The 18900-nt window shown below is 38.6% G+C and overlaps 2 protein-coding genes across 3 annotated transcripts in view; both read right to left on the bottom strand.

Moving 5' to 3' along the window:
- Window positions 1-1558, bottom strand: part of LOC111867074 (zinc finger protein on ecdysone puffs) — a 38030-nt gene extending 36472 nt beyond the window's left edge. The window contains exon 1 of one of the 2 annotated variants that reach the window (XM_023856554.2): window positions 1407-1558. The gene's annotated coding sequence lies outside the window, so the exon portion shown is untranslated. Of the gene's footprint in view, window positions 1-1021; window positions 1300-1406 lie in introns of those variants that run through there. The other variant, XM_023856555.2, reaches the window with a different exon arrangement.
- A 665-nt stretch (window positions 1559-2223) lies between these two features.
- LOC111867088 (protein XRP2) lies at window positions 2224-18646 on the bottom strand. The gene is made up of 9 exons (XM_023856586.2): window positions 18296-18646; window positions 16788-16997; window positions 16485-16657; window positions 16061-16217; window positions 15198-15354; window positions 13979-14134; window positions 8520-8567; window positions 2580-2636; window positions 2224-2304 (listed from the first exon to the last, which is right to left on the bottom strand). The coding sequence occupies exons 1-9, from the start codon at window positions 18373-18375 to the stop codon at window positions 2224-2226; spliced, it is 1119 nt and encodes a 372-aa protein (XP_023712354.1). The 5' UTR covers window positions 18376-18646.
- Window positions 18647-18900: the final 254 nt, after the last annotated feature.

The following is an 18900-nucleotide window of genomic DNA, read 5'->3' as shown; positions in this document are numbered from 1 at the left end:
CACACGGTACAGCGGCCACTGATTGGCCTACTGTACCTGCCTTGGGTGATTATGATGGAGAATTTGGTGGAATGAAGATTGCCAGGGGAAACCAAAGTATTCGGAGAAAACCTATCCCAGCGCCACTTTGTCCACCACAAATCCCATTTGACCAGACTCGGGTTTGACCCCAGGCCACTGCGGTGGGAAGCCAGCGACTAACCGCTTGAGATATGGTGCAGCCTTCCCTGTATGCTTAGAGTAGTGCTAAGTTTCAGCTCTTATTTTAAAATGTTGCTTTTTGTGTAAAGTGATTCTTTTGGTATGAAATTGAAGGGGAAATTTTGTATATTCGTTGTCCCACTTTGAACTTCCTGCGGGAGTTTTAAAACATTTGAATTCTTTGAAAAAGATAGCCTTCTGAAGAGGGTCTATATGACCGAAACATGTAAAGGATAAGATTGAATGGAATTAATTAGCCTTTTGTAACATCATTTCATACGTTTCTCATTATAAACGTTCGTGTTATATACAGCAATCATGACAAGAACTCAAATTCCATGGGAATTCATGCTCAACGTGTTGTACAACACTTCTAAACGCACAGATTTATAGTCATCTTGAAACACCAGCACTCTAAACCAAGAATCAGTTGAGTCCCTCACTTCGATCATATAAAATTTGGTATACAATGCATTTTAGAAATCTGGTACTGGTTGGGTTCTTTTCTGCTACTTGCCTTCACATGGTACATTTTGTTTCGGCCTTCGGCCTAAAATGGTGCATAAGAACACTGGCAAAGTATGCCTTTTTGTCCGGAAAAAAGAGCTACTTAATAACATGTAATAAATTCATTAACAGGTGGGAAAACTAACATGGTCAAAGTACAGAACGGTAACGTAACATATTCGTATCGGGAGTCCATACTTCATCGTAGGCTATGTTTGTTCCCAGTTAACACTCCAGGGTAATGGAACAAACTTCACAGCCTGAAAAGTTCCACCGTAACGTACAGTTCAATGTAAATGCGTCTAATACTTACTCCTAATTCCTTTACCTAAGAGGGACTGAGGCCATCACTTGCCAGCCGAAGCCTACATGGCTTCCATTACAATGAAATTGATACAACCACGTTCCAACTCCACTTGCAATTTTACCTAATATGCGCTAATATTGATGCGCAACCACTTTTTCATCTTGTTTGTATACCGAAAATCTACCTTCGAATTTGTAGAACTACATACAATACGTGCTTTTACGTTCGACAAACTGTAAAAAATACCTAGACCATATCTAAGATGTCCGATTACATACCCGAGGCCACGTACAAAAAAAAGCGTTACATTCATCACTACCTCAACTCCTGCCTTAGCCGGGAAAACAAAAGACTCACTTCCATTTTCCAACAATTCAAGCCTAAAGCTTACCTTGCAACGTTTCTCACTATCCACTCTTCTTAAAAAATCGCAAGGAACAACACTTTCTTTAGCGTCACTAGATTAACTTGCGGACAACAAAATACCAACAAATACAAGGCAAACAGCCTAGATCGCCTAGATGGCTTAGATGCGTTTCCAACGCTCACAGACCTCACAGATGAACACAGAACTCAGAGATGTCACAGATCACAGTTTGGCGGAGTCAGAGAGCAAAGAAGGCAACTTCTGACCACCAGATTGCAGGACTTTGTCTTTAGCACATTTGTATTCAGGTCCTTCAGGTCGATCACTTGGCATACATTCTAACAGAAGTATTGTGTAATGATAATCACTATGGAAGCTCGAAAATAAAGGTTACTTTGTTTTAAAGAATACAGCGGCAAAAGTTCTATGTCAGAGGATGTATGGTTTGTGGATAACAAATTGTTAATTTTCTCACCGAATGAAAAATGTCATTGGAACCTAAATTATTATCCGCTAATTTTCCAGAAAAAATGCAAACCACATATGACGTTTGTTGTATTAAACCTATAATAAGTCGTCTACGAGACCCAAAGGTCTTGGCATCAAGATGAACTGATTGGCAGTAAATCGCCAGTCAAGTAATTCTGGCTGGATTTCCCAATAATTTACTTTAAAATGAAACTAGAATGTATCGTTATAGGGTAAGGGCATGTCAATAAAAAGGCAGATATTTAAAATTGTACTTCAACAGTACAAATTATGAGTCTTTCTTCATAGTATGTAACATATCCAAACATGGGAATGTAAACATAAAAAGGTAGTTGTATCCAATTAACCAACCTTAAAGTGCTGAATTCTTAAGGTCATACACATATTCCAGCGTGTTACACCTGATGTAACCATTCTCCGAGGCTCTTCGGTACTGTCAGCACATTCATGTTGCAGACAAGGTGATAAGACCTTTGGTTTCAGGGACACAAAGAAGTCATACAGAGACAAATCTGGCAAGTTCGGTAGATACCCCAACATTAGCATTTGTTTGGACCAAAAGCCATTTTATTGAAAGTGCCCTATGGAAAGCACATTATGATGGAAAATCCACCCTTCCAATCAACGGTGTAGTATGGGAATAAATCAGCCAAGTATGGTGGCTGTTCCAGCCCATTCCCCCCACAAGCAGAATGTGGGCCAACTTACCTTAATTGGTACTGGTGTGGTTACTTCAAGTCCAGTGCAAACTGCATTACCTGCTTCCTGAAAAGGGTAAACCTGTCTCCAGTTACATATCATGATTATCATCCTTGCTTTTATTATATTTATTTATGAGATGCATATGCTTTGTGATTCAACATTTACACTTCATGCAGATCACTAAAAATATATTTAACAAACATTTAAAGGGAAAAACTATAAAGAATGCAGTCTTCTGGGATGTGGCGCCATGTAGTTCTTGTGTGAACCGACATTTTGGAGGAACATATCACCTCCACTTTCAGGGTAGAAAAATCTGTGAGCAAGGAACCACCGCTGTGAAAACCTCAAATCCCACATAGTGTTCCTCTATGGGGCGGCTACTCATTGACACATTTGACAAGTCAATATGCTATGAACCACACCGCTGTGAAAACCTCAAATCCTACATTTAAAAAGAAATTAAAAAATATATATGTAACACTACCAGTCAGCATATTCATAGTTTATAAAGCATACCTTACAACAAAAAATTCATTTGTGGCACTTCTGTCACTAGTCAGACTTCTCAAGTCATTTCAAAAACATTACATTCAAAAAGTGTACAAATTGTTTCATAATTCCAGAAAATCTGCACCTGGAGATCAGACTGCCATAGACCAATATGAAGGTACCTGGAGAGATACTACATAACATTCCTTCAAAAATTTGAATGCAGTGCATCTATTATTATTCTATACATAAGCACCTGGTATCTTTCCAGATAGGATGTAAAAATGTATTCATCAACAGCACACAGTCATAAATTACATTTCTACTGTTCTGACTTATGTAACGTTACAGATCAGGTTCATCCCATTCTGTAACGCAAACAATATTGACTTACGTACATCTAGCTCTCCAGTACAGATTACTACGTATTAATACACAAACATTAACACAGACAACCAGTTACTCAAGCACCTCACAGTGCTAAAAGTGGAAAAAATATAAATACATTGTTACTTTGCCATAGTTTCTTAAAGTAAAGTAAAGCTATCCCTGTAACAGGCCGTGAAGGTCCACAGGGTCTTGAGACGAGGGTCCCACATCTAGACAATCGGCTCATAGATGGCAGCAAGGTTGTCAGCCTTACGAATTGGCAGCACTTTAGTCCACAGGAAAATTATTTAATTAATTCCTGGTACTCATTTCTGTTAGAGGCTGGGTCAACCCCAGGGCCATAGTGCGGATGGAAGGATTAGGTCAACTGAAAAAAATCCAATTACCTCATCAGGACTTGAACCTGCAACCTTCTGGCTTGTAGCACACTGCCTCAACCAACTATCAAGCATAAATATTTTAACAGTTAAAAAATTTTAACTGAATATAAAATTCCATTTGATATTATTAAAACACTGCTGATGATCACATATAGCATTATGTTCCAAAGGAGGGCGAAACAGCTTAGGAATTACTGTAAGGAAGTAAACTGAGTTACAGTCATGTATTTAAACATCCTATTGCATTACTAAACTGTTTATGTACTACACAGTCCTTCAACAATTCAACAAATTGTTCCTTCTTTCGACACACCATGTTTCGGCCCTAAATGGCCATTTTCGGATGTCTTACTATGCTAACTGCTACACTGCACTAATATTGTCCATTCATCACATATGCGACTGCATGCTTCATGATTTAAAACGTCATAATCATAGTCGGTTGGTATGCACTAAAATAGCACATGCTGTAGTTCACTTAATTTAAATCAATATCTATTAAAATTTTCTTTAAATTTTGTAAAGGGGTGTCGTCCACTTGTTTTGATCTGTATCCTAGTCTTCAGATGTTTTATTGCGGCAGCCTATTTTTCTATTCGTAAGCCCATTGCTGTGTTACGTCTGCAATCTGTAATTTTGCCCCTTGCTTGTGCGTGGCCATCTTCAGGTGTCTTACAGATTGCAGACATACCATAACAATGGGCTTATGAACAGAAAAACAAGCTGCCACGAAAAAACGTTAGAAGAAAAGGATACAGATCAAAGCAAGTGGATGACACCCCTTGTGAGGTGTAATAAGAATTTTACAAAATTTAAAGAAAATTTTAATAGATTTTAATTTAAATAAGTAAACTACAACATGTGCTATTTTAGCACACACCAATTGACTACGATTATGATGTTTTAAATCATGAAGCATGCAGTCGCATATGTGACGAATGGACAATATTAGTGCAGTGTAGCAGTTTTAGCATAGTAAGACATCTGAAGGCCGCGCCATAGATCAAGCGGTTAGTTGCTAGCTTCCCACCGCAGTGGCCCGGATTCGATCCTGGGACTGGTCAAGTTGGATTTGTGGTGGACAAAGTGGCGCTGAGGCAGGTTTTCTCCGAGTACTTCGGTTTCACCTGCCAATCTTCATTCCACCAATTGCTCCACAATCACCCTCACCTATCATCTGGGGCTGGTACAATAGGCCAGAAGTGGCCGCAGTACAAGGGACTTAGTCCCACCCCACTAGCAATAAAAAAGAAGACATATGAAGATGGCCATTTAGGGCCAAAACATGTGTTGAAAGTGAAAGTGTAAGAAAGAAGGAACAATTTGTTGCAGTTGTTGACAGACTGCGTAGTACATAAACAGTTTTAGATTTGAGTTACAGTCAATTCAATATCGCAAGGAACAGAGTATTTGTTTCCACTTTCATCAGTTTACATAGTACAGTACTGATGCACTTTAAACCCCCTCACACATATACAAGGTACTGATAGGTTAGTGACTAGAATACTATCACAATGAAAACAGCTTCAGCTAGGAGTAAAAACATAACAGAGTTTCTTTCCAGCTTATAATATGTGGTACATTTCCAGCTGAGAAGCACTATTCAACAAATACGATGGAATATGGTCAGGAACTGTGAATACTATCCATCCTTTCAAGCAGTCTGGCAAACCAACTGATATGTTACCAATTAAGTTAAAATTAATTTCTCTTCAGTGTATGAATAAATGACATTTCTTAAAATGTTTTACAGATTACAAAATATGCCCATTGTAATGACCCCATCTTAGTACCAAGAAAGCTATTCTCCCTAAGGCCTACTGTTTACTGGAAGTGTTACAGATAGATCTGTGTGTGCTGTTAAGTGAAGGTAACTGAACTTAAGATTGCTTCACCCAGCCATTTTACATGCTCTTTAATGAAAGGATGCCACTGTCATGTACTGTGAAAGAACTTAGAGGGCAACAAAATGTTTGATTCCTTTGAGAGTATGGACAGGCTTTCAATTTCCAAAGTGATGCCTAGGGATGGTCTATAATATGTACTTCCTGCTATTCTTTATATTAAGCAGTCAATGGTCACAAAATGATTAATTTACACATCAGATTTTATGCTGAGTTTTGAGCCTATGTAGCTAGTCAGAAAGATGGCAATAGGTAAGAATGTGTTACTGAAAGTTCTGAACAGGGAATTTGGAATGGCTATGCCAGTGGAAGCTCAAAGCACAAACTTAGGATTTATGAAGGTATGTTTACATAATTTCCACAAAATAAATAACTTCAAAGTCAGTTTTGCTGGGTAACTAGAATATGAACAGCACATCAGAAGAGACACATCTCCTTTTATTGCAGTGGTTTATGCCACTACTGTCTCTGACAATATGATGAATGAGGTGATGGATGACAGAAAGGACCTACAGCTTAGCATGGGATAACAAGGGTTTGGTATTTCCCACAATACAGAAAGTTCTGAGATAAGGGAAAGGCATATACATACATTACTGAATGTGGCAGATCTCAAACCTCAATGGTCTGCATCAAAGGCAAGCTCTTCATATTTTGAAACAATTTTAAAACATTATTCTAAGATTTCTCATGCAGCATTTTATGGTTAATATAATAACTGGTTACACCACGAACATATTTCCAGCAGAAGACCCATGTTGCTGAATTGAATTTGTGACTGTTAACACTCTGCGGACCGCGCACCCTTTAAAAGGTTTTTTGCTTTTAAACATGGCGGACCGTTCGCGTGTTAACAGGTTTTTAGAACACGATAAGTTCCAACACACTATACATCACTCTGGCGCCACCTACATTGCACACAACCGCCTGCAGATGCGTGATAAGACTCTGGAATGTTTAGTTAGCAATCAGTAACTTGACCTCGTTGTTTACTTAACCGCCTATAAAGGAAAATGCTTTGCCTTCTTGAAGCTATGTGTATCAGCCAGTAGCTAGTGGGGAGAATGGATCAAGGACAAATTCTCCTCCGATGACCTAGCTGACCTGCCTTGTGAGACGCGTAGTAATGGATTAACTGTCATTCAGACAGCGACAGTGACGGGGGACAACAAACAATTGTGGCCACAGACAGTAAAAGTGACAGTAGCTCCGACAATAATGCGGGTCATAACATTGCGCGTAGTAGGAACATTGCGGAGACAGCAAAAAATCTAAAAAAAATCTAAACCCTGATTCAAAGTATTTCTGACGAATGTGGCAAAGGTCTGGGGTACAGTCCAGATGGTGGCAGCAGAACCAGGGTCCCACAAAGACTTAGTACGACCGGGCCCATCAACTCTCACCCCACAATGGCCTCATGTGGACCCCCCAGGGCGACTCTTGAGTGATATGTGGAAAAATACCCTCGTGAAAATTGTGAAGAGTGAACATTCCAAGGGGAAGAATACTCCTAGGCAATGCCGTGTTTGCACAGTTCACAAAAAAAGGAGTATGTCTACATTTGCAAGTTCTGTGTAATGCCACTTCACAAAGGGGAAAGTTTCCAGAAATATCACACCCTCAAGCACTTCTAGGAGCATTGGTAAGTGTTTTCCAAAAATTTTACTTCAAAAAATTAATTAGGAGATTTTATATTAATTTTTCAAGTGAACAGTGCACAAGTTAGGGTAGTATGTTTAAAAATGCTGGTCCCCAGGGTGATTTAAATATTTAAATCACAGGTCCGCGAAGTGTTAATATGCTTTACGGCCAAACAAGCGTATTTCTATATTAGCCCCTACACTTTAAGGATAGTGTAAGCAATAAAGCTGATGAGACAAAATACCCCTTCAGACAGAAAATCTATTGCATTCTAGAACATTTAGATTAGGCTAGTAAAGTTCTGTGAAAGATGGGTTCCAAAAATGCTCATGGCTGCACACAAAATGCAGAGAATGGTGTCAACTTCAACTTTTTTTAGAGTGACACCACAAAGATGGCAATAAATTTCTCAATCACATCGTATGAGTAACAGGTAATGAAACCTGGGTTTCGTTTCTGAATGTTGAAACCAAAGAACAGTCAAAGCAGTGGATGCACACACATTCACCAAAGATGCTGAGAAAGTTTAAACAAACATCTGCCTGACTGAAACTTTATGGATGGCAACTATTTTCTGGGACAGGAAAGGAGTGCTGATGGTGAAAGTCGAACAACAAGGGACCACAATACTGTCATAAGTGTATTGCAAGACACTAAAAAATTGCATAGGGTCATTCAGAACAAAAGGCATGGAATGCTGACATTTGGCATAGTGCTCCTCCATGGCAATGTGCGTTGTCTTGTACACCAGCATATACAGTATATGCCTTGTAAATTTCTGAATGACCCCTGTCCTTGCACCATTATTAGTTGTTGCTAATTGACTTTGGTGACTTCTTGAAGATTTTGCACATGTAAACAGAACAGATATCTAGCAAATTATAAAATGGAATTATGAGTCAATCTGTCTTCATAAATATGTACTTTGCCTCGCAAACTTCATTTAGTAGAATATTTTGTGACCTGATATTTCTTTGTTTCAAAAGAGTACAAAATGTAAGAAACAAGGCATGCAGTTTTATAAGTTACCATCACAGATTTCACACACAACTGTAATAATTCTAAGCAACAAACTGCATATTTGCAAAGTTGAAGAAACTGTCAACTTGTTGCTGAGAAATTTTGGGGTTTGTACTCACATACACCAGGCCAGTGGATCCCATACCTGTTGCTATTCTAACAGCCACCTGTGCAGAGTGAAAAACATATTATCACAAATTATGATATATAATAAGTGGAGGGAATTTTATGTTCATATATTTTAAATCCCAGTGTTACTTCTGTGCATCCTACATAGATTTTTACCTGCATTTCCCAAGTTCGCACAGTCCCAGTTATCTTTCTTCACAGCTCTTATCTGAATCATGATGATGAGTAGGATGATGAAGGTAATGAACACACAAAAATATTGTAACATGGAAGCCAGAAGAGACAGCCACTGCTTGGCAATAACACAATAAATATGCAGTATCATCAAACAAGTAGCTCCTGCTATACAACAGCAGGTATACACACTATGCCATCAGAAAAATAAAAGCCACTGGTATTCAATGGTTGGTAAACAATGACTATGAGATGATGTTTTCTATGTAGTCTGTGCCGAGGACACATAATGGACAGAAACCAAGGAGGCCCCATTTTGAAACGCATACATGTCTAGGAGAGAATAAAAATCTTGGTCGTAGATCTCAAATTACCAATCTAAACCATGTGTCTAGTCACTAAAACATGACAATATCTAGGCCCTAGACATGTTCTGAACACATAAGCCTAGTGTGTTTAGTTACTCTTGCAGCCACAGGCATTACTTGTATTTTTAGTTTATTTAATGATGCTGTAAATAACTCAAATTCCGGTCTAGAAAACCGAAATTAACGGCAGTGGGGATTCGTTGCGTTGACCACGTGACACCCTCTATCCGCTAAAGTTGGCACTAACTTCACCGACAAGCGGAGATCGCTCGGTCGGTATAGTTCACTTGCAGACTACAGGCCACAGAGTTTTTTTTTTTTGAAGTAACTCAAATTACTAGCTATGAATGGGTGTGTGGTAGCAAATCATGATCGGAAAGGATGCGGAATAGAGCAGTCATGGCCTAATTCTAAGGTACTAGCTTGGGATTTCCCAGGATGGACCAAGAAAACCACAAAAACCTCAGTCATGACACTTGATGCCTTGGCTGAGATTCAAACCAGGTATCTCTCAGATACAAGTTGGAACCATTAAGTCGTGACCCAACTTACTTGGTCACTGCCATCAGCCTCAGATTTACATTCTTCACTTATAAAGATGAGTGTATACTACAGGTAAGGAGGGATGCAACCTCTATACTGTAAATGCCACTGTTGAAGAACCCACAACTAAACAAATATGGGCTCGAGGTGGGCGGGACATGCAGGGTTCACTTCAGCATGCTCACAAACAGCAGTGCCTTTGCCTTTGATCTGTCTGCGTACAATTGATTCAATTGCTCTAAACTGATTTCACGAAATTTAGGATTCAATCATTGCACATTACTACATCAGGTCAGAGAAAGAAGCAACATAGTTATTCAACCATCAATCTACCTAGCAGCCACCTCACCCCAGTAGACCTTCCCCTACTCCCACCATCATCTGTATCCTGGTTTAGTCTCATGAATTATCACTGACAAATCAAGTCATTTCATATTATTAAAATAAATTAGCCATAATATTTACTATAAAATTATCTCATTAAACTCAGTGACAGTAACAATTATAACATCATCATCATCATCATCAGTAATCTGTCAAGACGACAGGTCCACAGTCTCTTTCAAAACAATTCCTCCACTTAATGCGATCTAGAGCTTTCTCCTTCAAATGACAGTATCCTCTTCTGTCCCCAAGGTCATCCAGCATCTTCTTACGTCTTCTTCCTCGTCTTCTTGTCACTTCTATCCGCCCATCTATCTTTCCTTCGATAGCTTCTTTTAGAAGGCAGTTTCTGCGTAAAACATGACCAATCCAATTAGCCTTCCGTTTTCTTATTTCATGTAGGATATTCCTCTGCTCACTGACTCTAATTAACACTTCTTCATTTCTCACATAATCGGTCCAACTGATCTTCTCCATTCTTCTCCAACACCACATTTCGAAACTTTCCAGATGTTTCTGATCTACTGCCCTAAGTGTCCATGTTTCAGCCCCATACAGAGCTATGCTCCAAATGTAGCATTTCACTAGTTTCTTCCTCAAATTTAAGTCCAATTTGCTGGTAAAAAGATTCTTCTTCTTGCTAAATGCAGCTTTTGCCATGGCAATCCTGGATTTAATTTCACAAGTACACCTTCCATCATCTGTTAACAAGCTACCCAAATATTTAAAACATTTCACATTCTCCACTTGTTTTTGGTCTATCTTTATTGTGACTGGGGTTGGTTGTCTCGAAATTTTCATTACTTTTGTTTTCTCCACATTCATTTCCATGCCATAGCACCTTCCAATTTCAATTAGTCTATCAATCATGCCCTGTAGCACAGTTTCTTCCTTAGCCATTAACACAAGGTCATCTGCATATTTCACAGTTTGAATAATTTGCCCTCCTACTTTGAAGTCACCGAGCCCATCCAGAGCTTCCTTGGTAAGGCATTCGCTGTACAAGTTGAACAGAATTGGTGATAAACAGCATCCTTGTCGAACTCCTCTTCCAATCTGCACACTTCCTGTCTCCCCCCTGTCCAGTCGTACTCTAACTTTCTGATCCATGTACAATTTGCTAATCAATCTTCTTTCATGCCAATCGATACCTGTTTCTTTCAGGATCTGCATTAATTTGGTCCAGTTTACCCGGTCAAATGCCTTCTGCCAGTCTATGAAGCAAACACACAGTTCTTCATCTATCTCCAAAGTTCGTTCCGCTATAATTCTCATCATCCCAATTGCATCCCTGGTTCCTTTTCCTCTTCTAAATCCAAACTGATCTTCTCCAAGTACATCCTCTATTTTCCTTTCAATTCTTCTTTTAAGTATCTTTGCTATTATCTTTGCTGTATGTGCAATAAGACTTATTGTGCGATGGTCGCTGCATTTTGTAGCTTTTGTCTTTTTCTTTAAGGCAATCATTGTAACTTCTGTAAAGTCCTTGGGCCACTCTCCACTTTCATATATGGTGTTCATTAGTTTTGTCAGTGTTTTCAAACCACCTTCTCCCAGTAACTTGAGCACATCTCCAGGTACATCATCATCTCCTGTAGCCTTTCCCTTCCTCATTTCCTTGATAGCTTTTTCCACCTCACTTTGTAAAATATATGGTCCTTTCTCGTCTGTATCTACTTCTTCTTCCGGTTCAACTTCTAAGGTTTCTGGCCGATTAGGTCGATCATATAGTTCTGAAATATAATTTTCCCAAATTTTCAGCACTTGCCTCTGATCTACTATTCTATTCCCCTGGGAGTCTTCGATGCCAACATTTTGAATCCCATGATTCTCTTTCCATCCTAGTTCTTTTGTCTTCATGTACATCAAATCATAACGGCCTGTTCTTTGAAATTCCATAATCTCATTACATATCTTCTCAAGATATTCCTTTTTGGCCCTGTCCGTGGCTCTTTTCAATTCATTCCTCAGTCTCCTGTATTTCCTCCTGCCTTCTTCATTGTTGACATTCTTCCATTTCCTTCGCTCCTCCATTTTACTCATCATCTCCTGTGTAACCCATGGTTTTCTTGCTATCTTCTCAACTTTACCTACCAAATCACTGATAGTATCTAACATGCATTCTTTTATATCGTTCCACTGCGCTTCAGCATTTCCGCTTTCACCTTCAATTGCACCGAGTTTCTCTTCTAGAGTCTCTTGCACGCTTTGTCTTTGAGCATATAACTTCTCCAAATCCCATCTGGGTCTGCGCTTTCGAAATCCTATAATTTTCTTCAACCTGGTTCGGAACTTGGCAACCAGCAAGTTGTGGTCAGAGTCAATGTCTGCCCCAGGAAGCGTCTTCACATCCTTCACACTGTTTCTGAATCGATGTTTCACAAGGATGTAGTCCAGCTGATGCCTCTTCCAATCCCCAGGTGCCTTCCATGTGTAAATTCTTCTCTTTGGCTTCTTGAACCAAGTGTTGGTAACAATCAATCCATTTCGTTCACAAAAGTCAATAAGCATTTGACCTCTGTGATTCCGTCTTCCTAGTCCATGTGATCCAACAATATTCTGATATGGTTCATCTCCAACAATGCTGTTCCAGTCTCCCAATATGATGCTGTTTGTGTCTCCTCTTCCATCTTCCTGAAGAATTTCTTCAATTGTGTCATACACTTTTTCCACTTCATCATCTTCATACTCTGATGTTGGCATGTACACTTGTATAATCAGTATATCTACCGGTTCCGCCTTTAACTTCAGAGCAATAATTCTGTCATTACAAGCAATCTTCTTAACAACACTCCTCACTACACTTTTATGCACCACTATTGCCACACCTCTTTCAGCCCGTTCACCTCCGGAATAATACACTGTATAATCACCGCTTCTTATTTCACCTTGTCCTTTCCACCGCACTTCGCTGACACCTAGCACAGACACTTCATTCTTCTGCATTTCCGTTTTCAAATTCTCCAATTTTCCTGCTTGATTCAAGGTCCTGACATTCCATGTTCCAATCTTGTATCCATGCTGTTTCTTCTGATCTTCGCACTTTTTCTTGTTGTAACGCCTGCATGACATTTCCTCTAGAAACACTCCCCCCCGGAGATCCGATTGGGGGAGTAGTTTACCTCCGGATTGTTTTGCCTCCAGAGGAAACATCTCGCATATATGGTATCTCTGTTTTTGGAAAGAGACTATCCAGGAAAAGAACAATTATAACAATGTATAAAAATATACTAATTGCCCTGTCAACATGAGCAGTTAATGAAGGGAAGATGTACAGTATGGATATGGTGGAGGACCCAGCAGCCAACTTGAACCCCAATATTTCATTCCTCAANCTAAGGACAATTATGACATGGCGAGCGAGTATTTTGTACTTCAATTTTATGGCTTCATGTCATTCACAAGTTAGTTTTATGTTACGTACATTATTAACATTACAAAATCCACATATTCCTGCCAGTTTTAATATGTATTTTGTAATCAACAAGTGTGCAACGCCGGTCAAAGTCTGACACTTCTCTGGCCATTATCTCCGTAACCGTTCAACTTTGGACATAGGTGTTTTGGGTTATATCGGCATACTTTAACATAAGGAACACCCTCCCAAAGTTTGGTCCATTCCTCCTGGGACACCCTGTATAGTTACTAATTTAAATTTTCAATGATACAGCTTTAAGTTGCAGCAGTTCAACCATTTTCTAAAGAAGACAGAAGTGAAGTTGATAATTTATGATAAAAGAGCTTATATTTATTATGTTGTACATTCATCCATCTTAGAGAGATAGGATGGGATGGTATGGATTGGACAGATCTGGCTCAGGATAGCGACCAGTGGAGGGCTCTTGTGAACATGGTAATGAACCTTCGGGTTCCGTAAAATGCTGGGAAATTTTTGAGTAGCTGCAGAATTGGCAGCTCCTCAAGAAGGGCTCAGCTCCATGAGTAAGTAAGTACATTCATGCTGTTATAGTTGTTGTTACCTTCTGACATGATTGGATACAATTAGGACCACTGCACTGCAAACCAACCACAAGACCTCGCTGTACCACACTGTTATAGGAGTTTGTTTTGAAGACATGCTCAGCACCAGCCTGCTGCATTTGAATTTCCTTGCTCATCAACAGCAGGCAATCTGGCTAAAACAAAATTGTACTTCGGAAATTAAAATCAGATGGAATTATAGCATATCTTGCGAGCATTAATGCAGTTAACTGTTATTACTGTGTTCATAATACAGGTTTTGTCTCCAGTCTATCAGCAGGCTATTGTTCTGTTTCCAAGCACCTTCAAATGCCAATAGAGAAGATACATGTAAAAAGCTCCTGATTTAAGTCATTTTGGGTACAGTGAACTAGAGCACTTAAGAATGACAAAATTCTCCATTAAAACCCAAAATTTGGGGCAACACAATAGCTGTTGGTATGAATCATTCAAAATCTTAATAATATTACATTTTCCAAGAATTCTGAAGCATGTTTCACCCTGTATGGGCAATGTCCAACCGACAACCATGTGTAAAGCAAAATTTTGCATTCCATAATGTGCATTCAGCATTCTGATTCACACATTTAATAAGGGGATATTCACTGTTAATACTGTCCTTAATACTGCACTTGCATTTTGCCATTTTGGAGGAAAACAGATAAATTCTCACATGCTCTCACAACACAACATAATGGCCAACAAAGAATGCAAACAATGATATAAACAGAACTTCATTCTCACACGCTCTCACAACACAACATAATGGCCAACAAAGAATGCAAACAATGATATAAACAGAACTTCCATTATGAAAACAAATCAAAATACTACAAACATAAATGAAAAAAAAAATATATATATATTGCCAACAGAAAAACTAATAATTTTTCAAAATGTGTTTTGTGATTAGCCACCAGGAATGGTAACATCATTATGGAAATGCCAATTACAGAGAATAGCACCTGTTACTGGGTGGTTATTGACAGAAATTAAGTTTACAGAAGAGCACTTAAAAAGTGGGACATTTCAAATAAATCAGGGGCAGCAGGGCATTATAAAAAACAGGACTCTCCTGGGAAAAACTGGAACCATAGTCTAATCTCATGGTGCATATAACTACAACAGAGAAGTTACACACATCTAAACCAATAAGTCAGTAATTAAAGGAACTGCCAGTATGCAAAATAGCACAAAATAAAATGACAAGATCTTTACATTTTCAATCTTGAGTGAGTTGATAAAGGCTTTTGCTCGTTGCACTTGCTGACCATCAGAAAAAAAAGCCACCAAGCATGATTCTCCAGTTGGTGTTTTATGTGGACCCCACGTGTGAGGTACCACACTCTTCTCTTCTAATAGTGATGTATTCATCCTAAAACAAATCACAGAGTTCACTTGTCATACCTTACATCACATACAAGATATCAAGCACTTAAGGCATGCCTCAACACTGTCCATGAGAGGAAATAAGCAAATTTCAATGTGCACGGAAGAATAAAAAATCAGTCGGCTGTAATATTTCACAACTGCACTTAAACTTGAAGATATTATCCAATCACTGACATGTGCTCAAAGTACAATGTTCTGAACTAGCATTTTATGCATTATTAGGATTTTTTTAACCCACGCATCACTGACACATGCACATATACATCCTGAATTTCATTTTTAAAATAAATTAGTTCTGGCTGAATTTGTTTAAAAAACTTTACTAATTAACTCAAATTTTTAAAGCTAATTAATGATATTAATCATAAATTTTATGGCCATACTTTACTATTTCTGTAAGGTTAAAGTTCCATAACCTGAAAGTCTGTAGTGTGGGGGCACACTGTAATGTAGGAATCAGAAAACAGAAAAAAAGGCAATGAGTCTTAATTCATGATTACAAGATCCCCACACCTCCTTTTAATATTCCAAAGTGGCAAATACAAATCCCTCATTTTAAAGAGTAATTACTAGAAGGGTAATTTGTATTTATTTTACATCTGCAGCAAGGAAATAAACATTCTCAAGTTCCAACATTTTAGGCACAAACTTCTCTGTTGTACTATATTTGCAAATTCTTAGGACCATACCTCTGTAATTCTTCTGAAGCAGGCAAAGAAATATAATCTTGTATTCTTATAGTATCTGGGAACAGGCACCAGTTGTTTTCTCCTTCAATGGGTGTGAAATCATGGATACTGCTCCAGTTATTATTAAATACACTTAATCCTGCTTGCTGAAAATGTTCTGGAACAGATAAATAATCCGGTATATATTTACTGTGTGGACATTCACGCCACTTAAATCTGAGATTTTCATTATGCTTCTACAGTCACCAGAAGACCTATGCACGATTCAAACATGCCAAATGGCCTATCAACTCTATGATGAGAAAACCAGAAAGTTCAATACTACTAAATTTCAGGGCTCCTCTCATTTCCAAACTCTTGTGGTTTCAAAGTTACATGAAATTAAAAAGGCCTCAATTATGTATACCAGTATATATATATATACCTTCCAAATCAGTGTAAAACAACTGATAGCAACCAAAATGGATACTGCTAGAAGCCTCTATTATTGGCTGAGTGGCACAGCACAAGAAGATATCCATCTTTCTGCAATCTCGAGTCCGAAATTGTCCACACGCTATCACACACACACATTCCTTGCAATCTCGTAAAAACACACTGGAAAAGGAAACATAAAATTATCTTTAACATCTGCACATTATCATGGCAAAGCCATTATCTGATGATAGTAATACAGACATTTCACAAAAATGCAAAATGCACAAAAACATGGCTGATGCGAATATACCTGCCCTTTACGGCTGCCAATATAATTTTACAGTTAATGCAATCATCAACTGTAACTGTATTCGCATGGTCAAATATATATATGCAAGTGTTTTTGCAGTTCTGAATTACAAACTGTTGACCATTCACTGAGCCCGGCATTTTTAAAACCTCACCATCTTCAGTATTTTCTACAGTGTAGTCTTTCAAATTTACTGCATTCCTTTTATCCCTAAAACACAACATAAACAAGATATCATTAAAATATCACACATCTCCTCTAATACTTTGCTTCTAAATATATATATATATGTGTGTGTGTGTGTGTGTGTGGCACAGTTCAGGTATTTGGGAACAACGATAACAGATCGAAACCTGATTCAGAAGGAAATTAAGAGGCGAATGAACTTGGGTAATGCTTGCTACAATTCAGTCCAGAACCTTTTGTCTTCTCATCTGTTGTCCAAAAACATAAAAATTAGAATATACAAAACTATAATTTTGCCCATGGTTCTGTATGGGTGTGAAACATGGTCTCTGACATTAAGAGCGGAACACAGATTGAGGGTGTTTGAGGTGAATATTTGGACCGAAGAGGGATGAAGTGACAGGAGGTTGGAGAAAACTGCATAATGAGGAGCTTCATAATTTGTACTCTTCTCCAAGTATAATTAGAATGATCAAGTCAGGGACGATGAGGTGGGCAGGTCATGTAGCACAAATGTGGGAGACAAGGAATGCGTATAGGATATTGGTGGGAAAACCAGAAGGAAAGAGACCACAGGGAAGACCAGGGCATAGGTGGGTAGACAATATTAAAATGGATCTTAGAGAGATAGGATGGGATGGTATGGATTGGATAGATCTGGCTCAGGATAGGGACCAGTGGAGGGCTCTTGTGAACATGGTAATGAACCTTCAGGTTCCATAAAATGCTGTGGAATTCTTGAGTAGCTGCAGAATTGGCGGCTCCTCCAGAAGGGCTCAGTTCCATGAGTAAGTAAGTAATATACTTTATACATAAAGATTACAATACCAACAATTTCCATAAATGCGGATAAACGTTTTTCTTATGTTCATCAGCAACTCAGCATCTTGATCATACCAGACATGGCAGTCAAGACAATAGCACTTCTTCGAATTCTGCAGATTCGACCAATATTATGACTATGGGTTTTTTTCCTTTCCCAAAGTCTCTCCAGCCAAATGATGATAGTACTCCGAAATAGGCCATAACCGGGATAATGATATACTTTCCACTTTATTATTTACTGATCACCCTTTCGAGAACCTAGGTTATTATGAACTGATGCATGGTTCAACGAAGGGTGTTCAAAACTATTAGATCAAAAGAAACAAACTAAATTGCAATGGTTACAGGATCTGAGCCAAATAAATGGGGATAATCTGAACAGTGTAAGATGTCAAGCTAGCAGATATTCCAGGAACACACTGTTTCACGTTTGAAGTAGCCTGTGAAACAACGTCCACACATATTACAAACTACATGAATGCAGCAACCGTACTTACCATGAATATTCTTTCAGCTTCGCATCTTCTTTCCCAGTAACGCTGGCATTCTGTCTTCCTTTGTGGAAAAGGCATCCCATTTTTCTTCAATAATTCACGCGGTATAAAAGGCTAAACAGAAGGTTAAGTGAAATATTATTCAATAAACACACATATCGACTATGAGATCCTCAAATACTCCATACTCCTTATGCCTTGAAAATCAGTACAGTACACTTCGCTTTCACCACTGCCATGCTGTTTAACTTCATTACAGGCAGCTAAATAAACTCATATTCATAATCCACATAAAATTAACTAACATCAAACTACACAAACCTACTCATTCGTGAAAATTTGTCGATAGTTGTAATCGTTGTGGTGGGCACAATCGAATGCAATCGAATAATTCGATTGTTAACAGGGCGTAAAGCAAGGGGGTGTAACTCACATAGGGGAGAGGGAAACATGCAGACCAGCCATCTATGAACATTTACATGAACTAGGTAGTCTGGTAATGACTGGAATCGATCATTATACACCTATCGCATTCAATCGAATCGCGTAAGTGTGAGCCAATCAGACGATCTTAAATTTCCGTTGAACGATTTTGGCTCTTCGGCGGG

This window comes from Cryptotermes secundus, unplaced genomic scaffold, assembly GCF_002891405.2.
Source record: "Cryptotermes secundus unplaced genomic scaffold, Csec_1.0 scaffold205, whole genome shotgun sequence".
NCBI lineage: Eukaryota > Metazoa > Arthropoda > Insecta > Blattodea > Kalotermitidae > Cryptotermes > Cryptotermes secundus.
Note: the sequence above shows the minus strand (reverse complement) of the source record. Positions and strands in the feature narration are given on the sequence as shown.

Coding starts and splice junctions, on each gene's coding strand:
- LOC111867088 (XM_023856586.2), bottom strand. CDS start 18,375: ATGGGATGCCTTTTCCACAAAGGAAGACAGAATGCCAGCGTTACTGGG. Junction 16,658..16,787: donor TTGGCAGCCGTAAAGGGCAG/GTATATTCGCAT, acceptor TTCCTTTTCCAG/TGTGTTTTTACGAGATTGCA. Junction 2,637..8,519: donor GATCCACTGGCCTGGTGTAT/GTGAGTACAAAC, acceptor TACCCTTTTCAG/GAAGCAGGTAATGCAGTTTG.